Source organism: Vanacampus margaritifer, chromosome 20 (genome assembly GCF_051991255.1).
Source record: "Vanacampus margaritifer isolate UIUO_Vmar chromosome 20, RoL_Vmar_1.0, whole genome shotgun sequence".
Taxonomy (NCBI): Eukaryota; Metazoa; Chordata; class Actinopteri; order Syngnathiformes; family Syngnathidae; genus Vanacampus; species Vanacampus margaritifer.
Window position 1 is genome coordinate 16,782,464 of NC_135451.1, and position 11,801 is coordinate 16,794,264.

General features: G+C 42.0%; 1 protein-coding gene across 2 annotated transcripts; it reads left to right on the plus strand.

The window, feature by feature from the left end:
• The first annotated feature begins 1,481 nt into the window (after positions 1-1,481).
• On the plus strand, positions 1,482-11,730 carry LOC144040188 (gamma-aminobutyric acid receptor subunit rho-3-like). 2 transcript variants are annotated; one of them, XM_077554153.1, is made up of 10 exons: positions 1,482-2,026; positions 2,292-2,404; positions 6,551-6,618; positions 7,349-7,572; positions 7,769-7,851; positions 7,973-8,110; positions 9,006-9,093; positions 10,215-10,276; positions 10,371-10,502; positions 10,573-11,730. In XM_077554153.1, the coding sequence occupies exons 1-10, from the start codon at positions 1,890-1,892 to the stop codon at positions 10,914-10,916; spliced, it is 1,389 nt and encodes a 462-aa protein (XP_077410279.1). In that variant the 5' UTR covers positions 1,482-1,889; the 3' UTR covers positions 10,917-11,730. The 2 variants fall into 2 exon arrangements, with proteins under 2 accessions (XP_077410279.1, XP_077410277.1); XM_077554151.1 differs by having other exon boundaries at positions 1,831-2,026; positions 8,941-9,093.
• The last annotated feature ends 71 nt before the right edge of the window (positions 11,731-11,801 follow it).

Sequence of the window (11,801 nt, forward strand, 5' to 3'; positions counted from 1 at the left end):
ACTGGATCAACAGGTTATTTAGAGAATAGACTCGCGCACTCCCTCTCACACACTCTGTCTCTCTCACCGTGGGTGGAGCTTGCTAGGGCGCACACGCGCGCACACACGGCAACTGTTTGCTGAAATGTCAGAGGGGTTTGTTTTCAACGGGCCCAAATTAAATTTTCTTCCTAAAGATATTCATTTAGCTCATTCTTTGTGCAGAAAAGTAAAAATATTGATCAAATAATCAATGAGTTTAGCTGATTGAATACACTGATCACAAAGAGCGAGGTGGCAAATCCAGGTCCAGAAAAGAAAAAAAAAACTGCCACAGTTTGGCTTTAGCAATTGATGCTAGCTAGCTAGCTAGCTAAACGAGCACCATGGGTGCTAGTTAGGGAGCTAGCTAGCTAGCTAGCACCTGGGGCTAAAGATAAACTGTGGCAGGGTTTTTACTTTCTGGACTTGGATTTGCCATTTGCCAATTTGTATTAAACTACTAACAAAAAAAAATAATGTATAAAGATATAAAAAGAAGATATTTTTGGCCAAATGTTACAAAGTGAAACTTTAAAGTAGAAAATTCTATCAAATATACTATGGGGAAAAAAGTTTATTTAGACGGATTGAGAAGTGAAACACTTTGGCGCCATCGACATTTTAAGCTAGCATTAGCCCACTTACTCAGTGGCGCCCCCTGGAAATGTAGAAAAAAATTAACTCACACACAAGAACAAGTCTCACAGACCCATGGCCTGTAACTGAACAGGAAATCGGCCATTTTGACAGGTAGATAAACTCAATTGCCGTTCGGAAGATTTGCCAGGATGCAGGAGCCTCTCAAATGGCATATTTCATAATCGATACGTGACAGTGATCATTAAATGTGACTTGTTTTTGCTGCCCCAAGTGGACAAAAATGCAACTGCAAATTTGCAAATGTACTCTTTATGATTTGGACATTAAGGCGAAACGTGTGCCACGTTCGACATTTACAAATTGAAAGTCTGGATTATTTGCAGCCCAAACATCACATCACACACCTACTGATACACTACTGTGTGTGTGTGTGTGTGTGTGTGAGTGTGTGTGTGTGTGTGTGTGTGTGTGTGTGTGTGTGTGTGTGTGTGTGTGGAAGGGGGGGGGGGGTGATTATCACTTTCCAGAGGTGTAATTTGAGGTGTGAGATGAGTGCGGATTAGGTGCAGTTTGTTGGGATTAGCGGGATGACTTTATTGTTGGATTGCAGCTTCCACCTTTTTTGATTGTTTTGTTTGGTTGCACACACACACACTGTACGCACATAGACACACACACACACAAAAGTTAAAGGTGTTCGCCAGCCCCACGCAATCGCAGCAGGTGCCTCATTTTTCGTGGAGCTGCGAGAAAATCCTGATTAGTGCTGAGTGCTGTGTGTGTGTGTGTGTGTGTGTGTGTGTGTGTGTGTGTGTGTGTGTGTGTGTGTTGTAGGTTAGAGAAAGATTGCTGTGGCCGTAGATAAGAGGATTAGTGTGGAATTAGTGTCATTCGTCTATCGCCAGGAGAAATGGATTCATATCGATTTTAATCAGAACGAGAGAGAGAGAGAACAATCCGCAGATGAAGCAAGTGGCAGGCAGGCAGACGGACGACGGGCACGACTGATGTGAGGCAGGAAGGCAAAGCGCCCGGTCATGAAGGATGCCGGCGGAATAACAAGAAGAAGAAGAAGACGAGGGACGACTCGCCGGGATGCGTCTGAAAGCGTTGCCGACCCGCCAGATGTGTGACGTCCGCAATTAGTGGGCCCGACTGGACCGCGGGAAGACGTGGAGGTGTCTGGGGTGGGGGGGGGGGCGGCGGCTGAAGGTCTGGGAGGGGGCCGGCGGGGTGTGGGTGGGCGGGGGGGCGCCATGCTGTGAAATATGAAGGTGGACGTGCTGACCTGTCTGACCGTGGCCGTCGCCAGCCTGGTCGCCATGGTGACCGGCGGACGCAGCTCCGGACGCAGGAGGCACAAGGAGGTCTTCCTCGGGGAAAACAGCAAGTTCAAGTTTGGAGGGTGATTGGAATCTTCTACGAGGATCATTTTGAGAACTGAAACTCAACCCCACATGCTAAGCAATACATTTTCATTTCATTCGTAGAGATTGGTCGCCATCTGTTGACCAAATTGAGGCTTTTATCATTTGTTGTAGTCGCTAAATTGGCAGCAGTGACTGTCTGCAATGATAATTAATGACCTTCTAATCTGATCTGTTCAGGATTTCGGGCATGTTCGAGGAATTGTTGTGTTCATCAGGTGTGTGTGTGTGTGTTTTGAATAGACGCATTGACTACAAATTAAAGAAGCAGGACAGCACCAAAACTCTGCTGATCAAAACTGAACAGCTGCTGAGGATTGAGGAGCACGACTTCGCCATGAGACCGGGATTTGGAGGTCACGCACGCACGCACGCACGCACGCACGCACACGTGTCGTATGTACTCACCTTAAAGCGATTTTTTTTTGCATGATATGTTAGCATTAAGCTAGCAGACATTTGTGGACAAAAAGACATTGGTTTGGTTTGACGTTGAGAGAGAGCGTGATGTAATCAATTTCATGACGTGGAACGACGAACAATCTGGACTTCTCGGCAAGCAAAACGAGCGCACCTGTATTCAAACCTGCAATCGCCGTCGTTTTCACTTTATCTACTTCGAGGAAAGTTGCACTTCGTCTTGACCGATGATGCAAATGTTGACGATGACGACATTTATGATGACAAGGATTCAACGATGAGAATGACACTCGAGCCGATGATGTCATCAAGGTCACTGGGGCGCCGCGGCCAATCCCAAATCACTCAACAAATGACCCAGATAACAATTGTGTGTGTGCGTGTGATTGTGAGTCCCTGCGTGTTATTGTAATACAACGAGCGTGTGCTGCTATGACGTGAGTCGGGCGTGGGGGCCGGTTTATGCTGGGCGGGGGTCGCGCGCAATAATCTGGATTATATTCCAGGTCTGAAGCAGATGGAAACAAAGTAATAAGTCTGAAATGTGCCACGCACGACAATATACGGACTCTTTCGTTCAAAGACTTGCGAGCTCGAACGTCACCTGTGTAAGTTGCAGTTTGAAAACAAACAAACAAACAAACACTCTGGATGTTCTCAGAATTGAAACTTGTGTTCCTGCTCACCGCCTCCACGGTCAATATTGGACTGCAAGACCTGTCATTTGGTCACCCAGCTCACACCCACACACACACACACACTCACACACACACACACACACACACACACACACACTTTTGGCTCCATCGTGTCACAAAAGCAGCCACTACCTAAAAACACATCTCAGCTTTTATTGTGTTATTTGTTAGCGTGCGTGTTTGTATTGTGTATGTTTGTTTGAGAGTGTATTGATGTTTGTGTGTGTGTGTGCTGTCGATATAGTGCCAAGGGCGACCAGTTTGTTACGTACTTCTGAAGTAACAAATTTGCTGAAATTATTAGCAGCTAAATCGTAATGTAGTTGCGCACCCTTTTCTACATAAAAGCATGTGCAACAATATTGATCTTTGACCTGTAGTAGGTTTTTAAAAATATATATATTTTTGAAAAATATATTGTTTTTTATCTTTTACACAGAATGCGATTATTATTAAAATAATTATTATTTAAAGTTTTTTTTTTTTTCAAAATATTTTCAAAAATAATTATTTTATTGTCACTTTTTATTTTTATTATTATTATTATCTTTTCTTTGTACAGAAAATGCAGGTATGATAAAAAAATATTTTATTTTTCAAATTTTTTCAAATTTTCTTTTCTTTTTTTACACACAAAATGCGTGTATGATTCAAATAAGAATTATTTTTAATTGCTATTTTTTATTATTATTTCACTTATGTTCATATTTACACAAAATGCAAGCATGACTTAATAAAATAATGATTTTATTTTTATTTTTTAGATTATTTTGTTATAATTGTATTTATTTTTATTTTTACACAAAATGCAAGTATGATTTGAAAAAGTGTATCCATATTTGTGAAATGGTGCATATATTTGGATATTGTGTATTTTTGTTATTATGAATTTGTATTATTTAGAATGTGATGTATGTGTGTATACATTCATGGATGGTGTTTGTGTGTAGTTTTTGTGTGCATTCATGGTGGTGTATAACCGTAGTGTGTCCGAGTGTGTGTTTTATGTGTGAATGTCAGTATTGGGATATTATGTATGTTGTTATGCGTGCGTATACTGTGTTTGTGTAAGTAGATTTGTTTGCGTTCAGTGTATAGTTGTGATCTAATTCATGACAATTATACACTGTTGTGTGTTTGTTTTGTGTTTTCAAAGTTTTTTGCGTCGCAAGCTAATTGTAGCGTATTTGTATGCGTGCGCGTGTGCATGCATGCCACAGAAAACAAATGAGGCCTCCACCTCCGCTCTGACCCGGGGACACTCACGTCTCTCACACGCACACACACACACACACACACACACACACATGCATGCGCACACACACACACAAAACAAATCTATCACTTGAGGTGATGTCATGTCAACACTTCAAGTCTTGAAGAGCACACGCAGGTGAAATGTTGATGCTGATGAGTAAAGAATGTTTGTGTGTGTGTGCGCTAGCTTGATTGCATTGTGCGTTGAGTCCGTATGGATTGTGTAGGAGACCGCCTCATATTTCCTTCTCCCTGCCTGCCCTGATGCAAAAAAAAATGACTTTTTTGTCACGATCAAAAGGTTAAAAAAGAAAAACGTGGTGAGACGGGCAGAACGCCCGCCGTCATTTTGCCTGCGCGGCGATTCCATGGCATGATTACAAGCATGCGTGCCTGCATGACGTTACTGCTTTACATGCGTGTCTTGGAAGGATTTCGTTCCTCTCCACTGTAATTGCCCTGCCATACGCCGCCCTTATGATTATCTTCACTTTTTTTTCTCTTCTGTCCTCTCATTTGCGCTCACGTTTTTTTTTTTACGGCACTGCAACAGCACCGTTGCAACAACCTTGCCGCCATTTTGTCCTAATGAAACCGTCACGTTTGCCGTTTCTTCTTCTGGAGTCTTGCCGGCATTTTTTTTGGGGGGGGTTTCTGTGTGTCAGTTGAGTCGTGTGACCGAGTTGACGGAGAGGTCGCAGCCAGCATCTGTCACGTTATCGTGATTGATCACATCCCATCGCCTATCCATCATCATCATCATCATCATCGTCATCATCATTCCGGTCATTCTTGTCAAGTCGTATGTTGGCGTTCATGCCTCATTTAGCCGCGCACATTCGTGACCCTCACCTGAACGTCGCCCATTTGACAGATGGACATGTTTGTGCGCGTGAGCTCCCCCTCGCAGTCATGTATGTGCACGTGGTCATGTGAAACTCAACATTTATCATCTTTGGTGTAAAACAAATTTTCCCATTTGTTTATTTAGTTTGATTTGATGTATTTGGACACGATGGATAATTCACATATATGTTATTCTATCCTCTATTATTATTATTATTAGTAGTAGTAGTAGTAGTACATATATGTGTTTATTCTGCCGTTTTTTGTCCTCCAACTACTTCTACAATTCTCGACCGATTCAAACCTTTCCAAATCCAATATATTCCAAAAATTCATGGTTCGCAGGCTATGATTTTTGTCATTCCTAATCTTTAGAGTTTTTCTTTAATTGAAAATCCCCCCCCCCCCAAAAAAAAAAAATCCCAATTCATTTCAAATTTGAATTTCAAACTGTTCAACTCAATTCAATTCACCTTCAGATCAATCTTCAGCGCTCCCCCAATACTCGCCGAGCAAAAATTGCAATTTTTTTCTGCTAACTTGCATATTTCTCACCCCCTAAAAAATTGCGAGTTGAACTTCAAAGTAGCACCTCGCGCACACACCGGGATTTTAGCGTGACGTGGGAAACGAGCGCATGAGTCAACCGCTCCGCTCACCTTTTTCCCAGCACCGGCAGCGGTTGTCGTGGCGACGGCCTCTGCAGGAGCTTTGCCAAGCTTCATTAGATAAAGTGTTTATTGAGCTGCTGTCATGCTGACGCTCAGGTGGAATTAACACACACACACACACACACACATACCCGGAAAGTAGACCGAGGTCAGGGAGCAGCCCAAACCCCAGAGGATACTAGACTGCCCGCAGACGTGGTCAAAAGAAAAGGAGAAAAAAAAAAAAGCCTTCTCATCGCTGTGTTGTTGCTGTGTCATGATAGAAAATTGCACGTTAAGCGCACCTGCGCTGGCAAACGCCACCGACAACACAAAGTCAAAACAAACATGTTTTGGACATTTTCACTTTTACAACACAATGACTTCTTGGTGGCAGCTTTCCATTAGTAAACAAACCTTTGCAAGTCTTCTGACAAGGTGATTGCAAAAAAAGAGGACAAAAGTCTTGAATGAGGATTTGCCACTGCAAGTCAAATATCCTTTGAAGCCACTGAATCTCGCTCGCCAAACCCCCGGGGGTTGGTTCGAACCCGGATTAAGAACTACTGTTCTAAGCGTGTCTCGTTGATGGTATCGGTAATGAAGTGGTTGATCTTTTTTTGACTGGCAGGAGCGGCCATCCCTGTTGGCATCGACGTGCAAGTGGAGAGCATCGATAGCATCTCTGAAGTCAACATGGTGAGTTTACGCACAATAAAATTGCTGATTCCCACCCCCCCCACAAAATCTGATTTTAATCAATCTATTGTGTTCAATGAACCTGTAAGCAACTTTTAAGGCAGAATTACACGTGTCATGTTGTTATAATGATGTACGTGCGAACTAAATGGTAGTTAGTGCTTGTTGACCTTAAATGCTAGCGTGCTAATTGTGATTGCTAATTGTTTAGCTTAGGCAAATTTTGTTGGTGTTCAACAATACATATGCACAGAAGGTAATGAGTCGTTATATATCCTCTCAATTCAACCCGCGTTCAAATTAGACGAACAAAAAAACAAAAGCAAATGATGGGGGGTGGGGAGGGGCGATTATTTGTTTATTCAATGCAATAATCGATAGGATTATCGATTGTAAAAATATTCAATAGTGACGGTCCTAGAATCTACCAAATGAATGGACTCTCCTTTCACATGGAAAAAGAATAGCTTCTGCCTTTTTCCGTTCTCTTATAATGTGCACTGACGATCACACTTTAGGCCCATTTAATTCAATCAAGCTAACGTGCTAACATGTTTTTGGAATGTGGGAGCGAACGCTCACACACATACAGGGAGAACATGGAAAGTCCATGCAGGAAGGCCTTGGCTCCAGCAACTCCACTTCAATTGACCGGGAATCAAGTCATCATGTTCACTCCCACAACGGCGGCAAAAAAAAAAAATTCTAACTCACACGCATTTGCCTGCAGGACTTCACCATGACCTTGTACCTGCGTCACTACTGGAAGGACGAGCGTCTGGCCTTCCCGTCGCGCAACAACCAGAGCAGGACGTTCGACTCGCGGTTGGTTAAGAAGATTTGGGTGCCGGACGTCTTCTTTGCGCACTCCAAGCGCTCCTTCATCCACGACACCACCATGGAGAACATCATGTTGCGCGTCTACCCCGACGGGAACATCCTCTACAGTGTCAGGTGCGCCGCCAACGTCGCATTTCGGTCCTCAAAGCCAGGGGGCCGGGCCACACGATGTCGTTTGAAATGAAAAAAAGACGGAGCTTCCTGGCTGACTTGCTGCCGCCGGGTTGCCACGGCAACGTCGCCCGAAAAGGTCAGTCGGGGACAAGATGGATGCTGTCTGGCTGCTGAGAAGTTTTTGTGTTGCTTTCAGGGTCACCGTCACATCGTTGTGCTCCATGGACTTCAGCAGCTTCCCTCTGGACACGCAGAACTGCTCGCTGGAGCTGGAGAGCTGTGAGACGCACGCGCGCGCACGCACACACACACACACACACACACACACACACACACACACACACAAATGAGTTTTGTGAAGGTGAAGCAGAGCCTTCCTTCAAATGTGTTTTGTGTTCAGACGCGTACAACGAGAACGACTTGATGCTCTACTGGAAAAACGGCAACGACTCCCTGAGGACGGACGAGATTGTTTTGTCTCAGTTCTTCATCGAGCACTTTCACCCCTCCAGTGGCTTGGCCTTCTACAGCAGCACAGGTCTGGAGATGGGCCTAATAAAATGGCCGCATACATTGCCCTGTTCCATATTCTTAACCCGTGGACTGTTTTTGTTTTTCAGGTTGTTTTTTTCTAGACTTGGTGTTTGAGCCCAAAATGGGGTCTGCTCATGAAGTGTGATAATAACTCAATAAAGTCAATTATAAATAGATTTTTACTTTCAACTCCTCAAAATGTTAAGTGGCATCAGACCTATCCATATATACACAGTTTTTATTTAATTTTTTTTATGCAATCTCTGGAATAAAAGCAGTATTGTGCTATAAAAAAAAAAAATTAAATTCTAATTGGAATATTTTCTATGACATAATTAGAGCCTTGAAAAAAGTAAATATATCATAACAGCAGATTTTTTATGAATGCTGTTTGGTTTAAAGTATATCAAAAAGTACCTTTTATAATGGGAATCAAAGTGACAAAAAATGGGCATTTTATAAAGAAACGGGTATAAATCTCCCTTTCCCATTTACTATAATTTACAAATTACCGCACGGTGTCATTTTGAACCTCTACATGTTATGACAATTTGCTGACATTTTTAGCTTCCTAGTGTTTTTTTTTAAGTACTTTTTCTTTGATCTAACGCATCAAATACACCAAAAAGCCCAAAATGGGACAAATACCACCCAGTTCAGTTGCGTTCTACCAGCTATGGGTAACATGAATTGTGGAAAAAGTTTTGAAATAACAAAAACTTGCCGTTTGAACAGGGATGTTAGACAAGATTACTACTAGTGGGCATTTTGCTGCTACTAGTAGTGTGGAGGAGGCTACTAGTGTGTGATACAGTGTGCATGTGCATGTGTCAGGTTGGTACAACCGACTGTTCATCAACTTCATCCTGCGGCGGCACATCTTCTTCTTCATGCTGCAGACGTACTTCCCCACCATGCTGATGGTGGTCCTGTCCTGGGTCTCCTTCTGGATCGACCGCAGGGCCGTGCCGGCCCGTGTCTCTCTGGGTACGCGCGCACACACGCACACACGCAGGCAACATTTGCGTTTGAAAACAAACAAATGCATGTCGTAGTGTAAAAAAAAAAAATGTGTTCATGCAATATACACATTCACAATGATCAAAATTTGTAACAAGATCATAACATATTCTCATATTTTCGTTTTATTATTTAGAATTATTAAAAAAAATCATGGAACAACTAAACCAGTATTGAATAAAATAAGTAAAAATGTTGCATTATTCATTTTATTTATTTACAATTGTATTATTTATGACAAATAAATTAACCAATTATTGAATAAGTCAAATAATTTGAAATATTTATTTAACCAATTTTAATGAGAAAGGGGATAATTTAATGCAACAAATATTATAGGAAAAAAGAGTTGACATTTGTCTGTAAATTGTTAAATCATCCATTTTAAAAACAAAATAGCTTATTGTAATTTTTTATTGCATCATTTATAATGAAGTTAATTATATTAGTCAAATAAATGTGAATGTATTGTATATGTTACATTTTTACTTTTTAAATGTATGTATTTATTTACAGTTATAAAAATGAATATTTAGAAATTAATGAAGTAAGGTGTTCAAACCAATTTTCTGAAAAAATAGGCATGGGTGAGTTATTTTGTTATTGGGCCGATAACAGGCCTTATTTCAAAGTATCATAACTTGTGACGGTCGCCCTCTTGTGGCCATTTTACGACTAGGAACTAGAAATGAGAATTTAGAAGAAGAGAAAAGGGCCACAAATTTTTATGCCATTTTAACGAAAAAGGCAATATTGGAATATATGTTTTTTTTTCTTCAAAATCATCTGCCATTGTTTTTTTTTAAATTTCATATAACAAAAGCTGGTGCTATTGATACTTGGTATCAGTATCAGTCAGTGGTGACTACTCAAAAGTTGAGTGCTCGTACTGGTATCGGTCTTAGAAAGAAAATTGCATTCAACACCCCTAGAAAAAAAACAATAGCTGAATTAATAGCAAGTAATATTGCAGAACTCTGGATGATACTTGATTGAATCGTGCTGCAATGCGACCCAATACTTTTGTCCATCCTGTATATATTTTGAAGCACGCGCATGAACTTCTGACCTTCCCATGTCCTTTGCAGGTATGACCACCGTGCTCACCATGTCCACCATCATCACGGGCGTGTCCTCGTCCATGCCTCAGGTAGCACCTGAACTCACACTCGCTACTCGAGTACAAGTACTCATACTTGTGCGAAAGAAGATTGGTAAAAGCGCAAGCACCGATTGACTTGCAGGTGTCGTACGTGAAGGCGGTGGACATCTACCTGTGGACCAGCTTCCTGTTTGTCTTCCTTTCTGTAATCGAGTACGCCGCCGTCAACTACTGCACCACCCTGGAGGAGATGAGGAAGATGAGGAGGGGGAAGGTAAGCGGGCAGGGAACAGCTCCCTCTAGTGGACGAGCGGAGAAAATACACATGTTCCCTCACTTTCCAGCTCCCGTCCACCTTCAACGCCAGCCAGGCCATGGCCTTCGACGGCTGTTTCCACGACAACGACATAGAGCTGACGCCGTTCTCCCGCACGGCCCAGGGCCTGTCCCCCGAGCACCCGGCGGCCCCCGAGCCGCAGCGGCCCTCGGAGGGGACGCGCCTGCGCCAGCAGCGCTCGGTGCGCGAGAACGTGGACCTCCTGGTCAGCAACAGCTACATGATCGACTCGTACTCCCGCCTGGCCTTCCCGCTGTCCTACCTCCTCTTCAACACCATCTACTGGAGCCTCTACTCTTGAGAAGCGTTTTATCGGCTGTTGTTTGCCCTTTTACAAAAAAATTGGACTGAGTTTTGCCGAGTCAATGCTGACATATTCTTACTTCAAATGAAACCGTAAATGCTGTTTAGTGTTTTTGTACTTGAAGAGTCGTCTCTGTTACTTAATACTGAAGGGCAAAGTCTTGTGAGAAAGTTTTGCCTGTAATTCACATCTTTAGAGAGAAAAAAATAGGTTACTTTTTTTCGTTAATCAGATTTTTTTTTTCTACCAACTCTCAGAAACATCATTGGCCTCGGATCCATTAGTATGTACACGTTGACAGTGAACATAAAATAAATAAATGATTCAGTTAAGATGTATTGCACACAAATGTTGAATATTGCTTTGAATTATATGAACGTTTGAAAAGAAAGAGTGTAAAAGGTTGTTTGTTTCTTGGACCACTGGAGGGAGACTGCGTACCACTTCTTTGAGAACTGCAGCACAAAGACTTGAGCAATGTTTGCAACTTCTCTCTGATGACAGCTTCTTCTTTCTACTACTTTTTTTTTTAACTGGGTAATGTACAGTCTTTTTCATACTTGAATTTTCTGAGCTTCGTGTCATCTTCCATTAGAAGAAAATGTATGGGAACCCTTTTGGATGACTTGTATTTCTGCATAAATTGGTCGAAAATGTCATCTGAACTTCATCTAAGTCACAAAGACAGAGAACTAAGTCTGGTAAACATTTTTTTTTTAATTTTAAATCCCAATTCATGGCGAATTTGTGTAGAAATCCAGGTCATCCTAAAGGTCTCCCATACTGTACTTTTTCTTGAAATTGTATATGTGTTTCTACAAACTATTAAGGGCCATTACTGAATAAACGAAGAAAAAAAGACCCTGTCACAAGTGATCTTTTTCTTTTTCTTTTACATTTTCATCCTCACAAGGAAGTTAAAATTATTACAA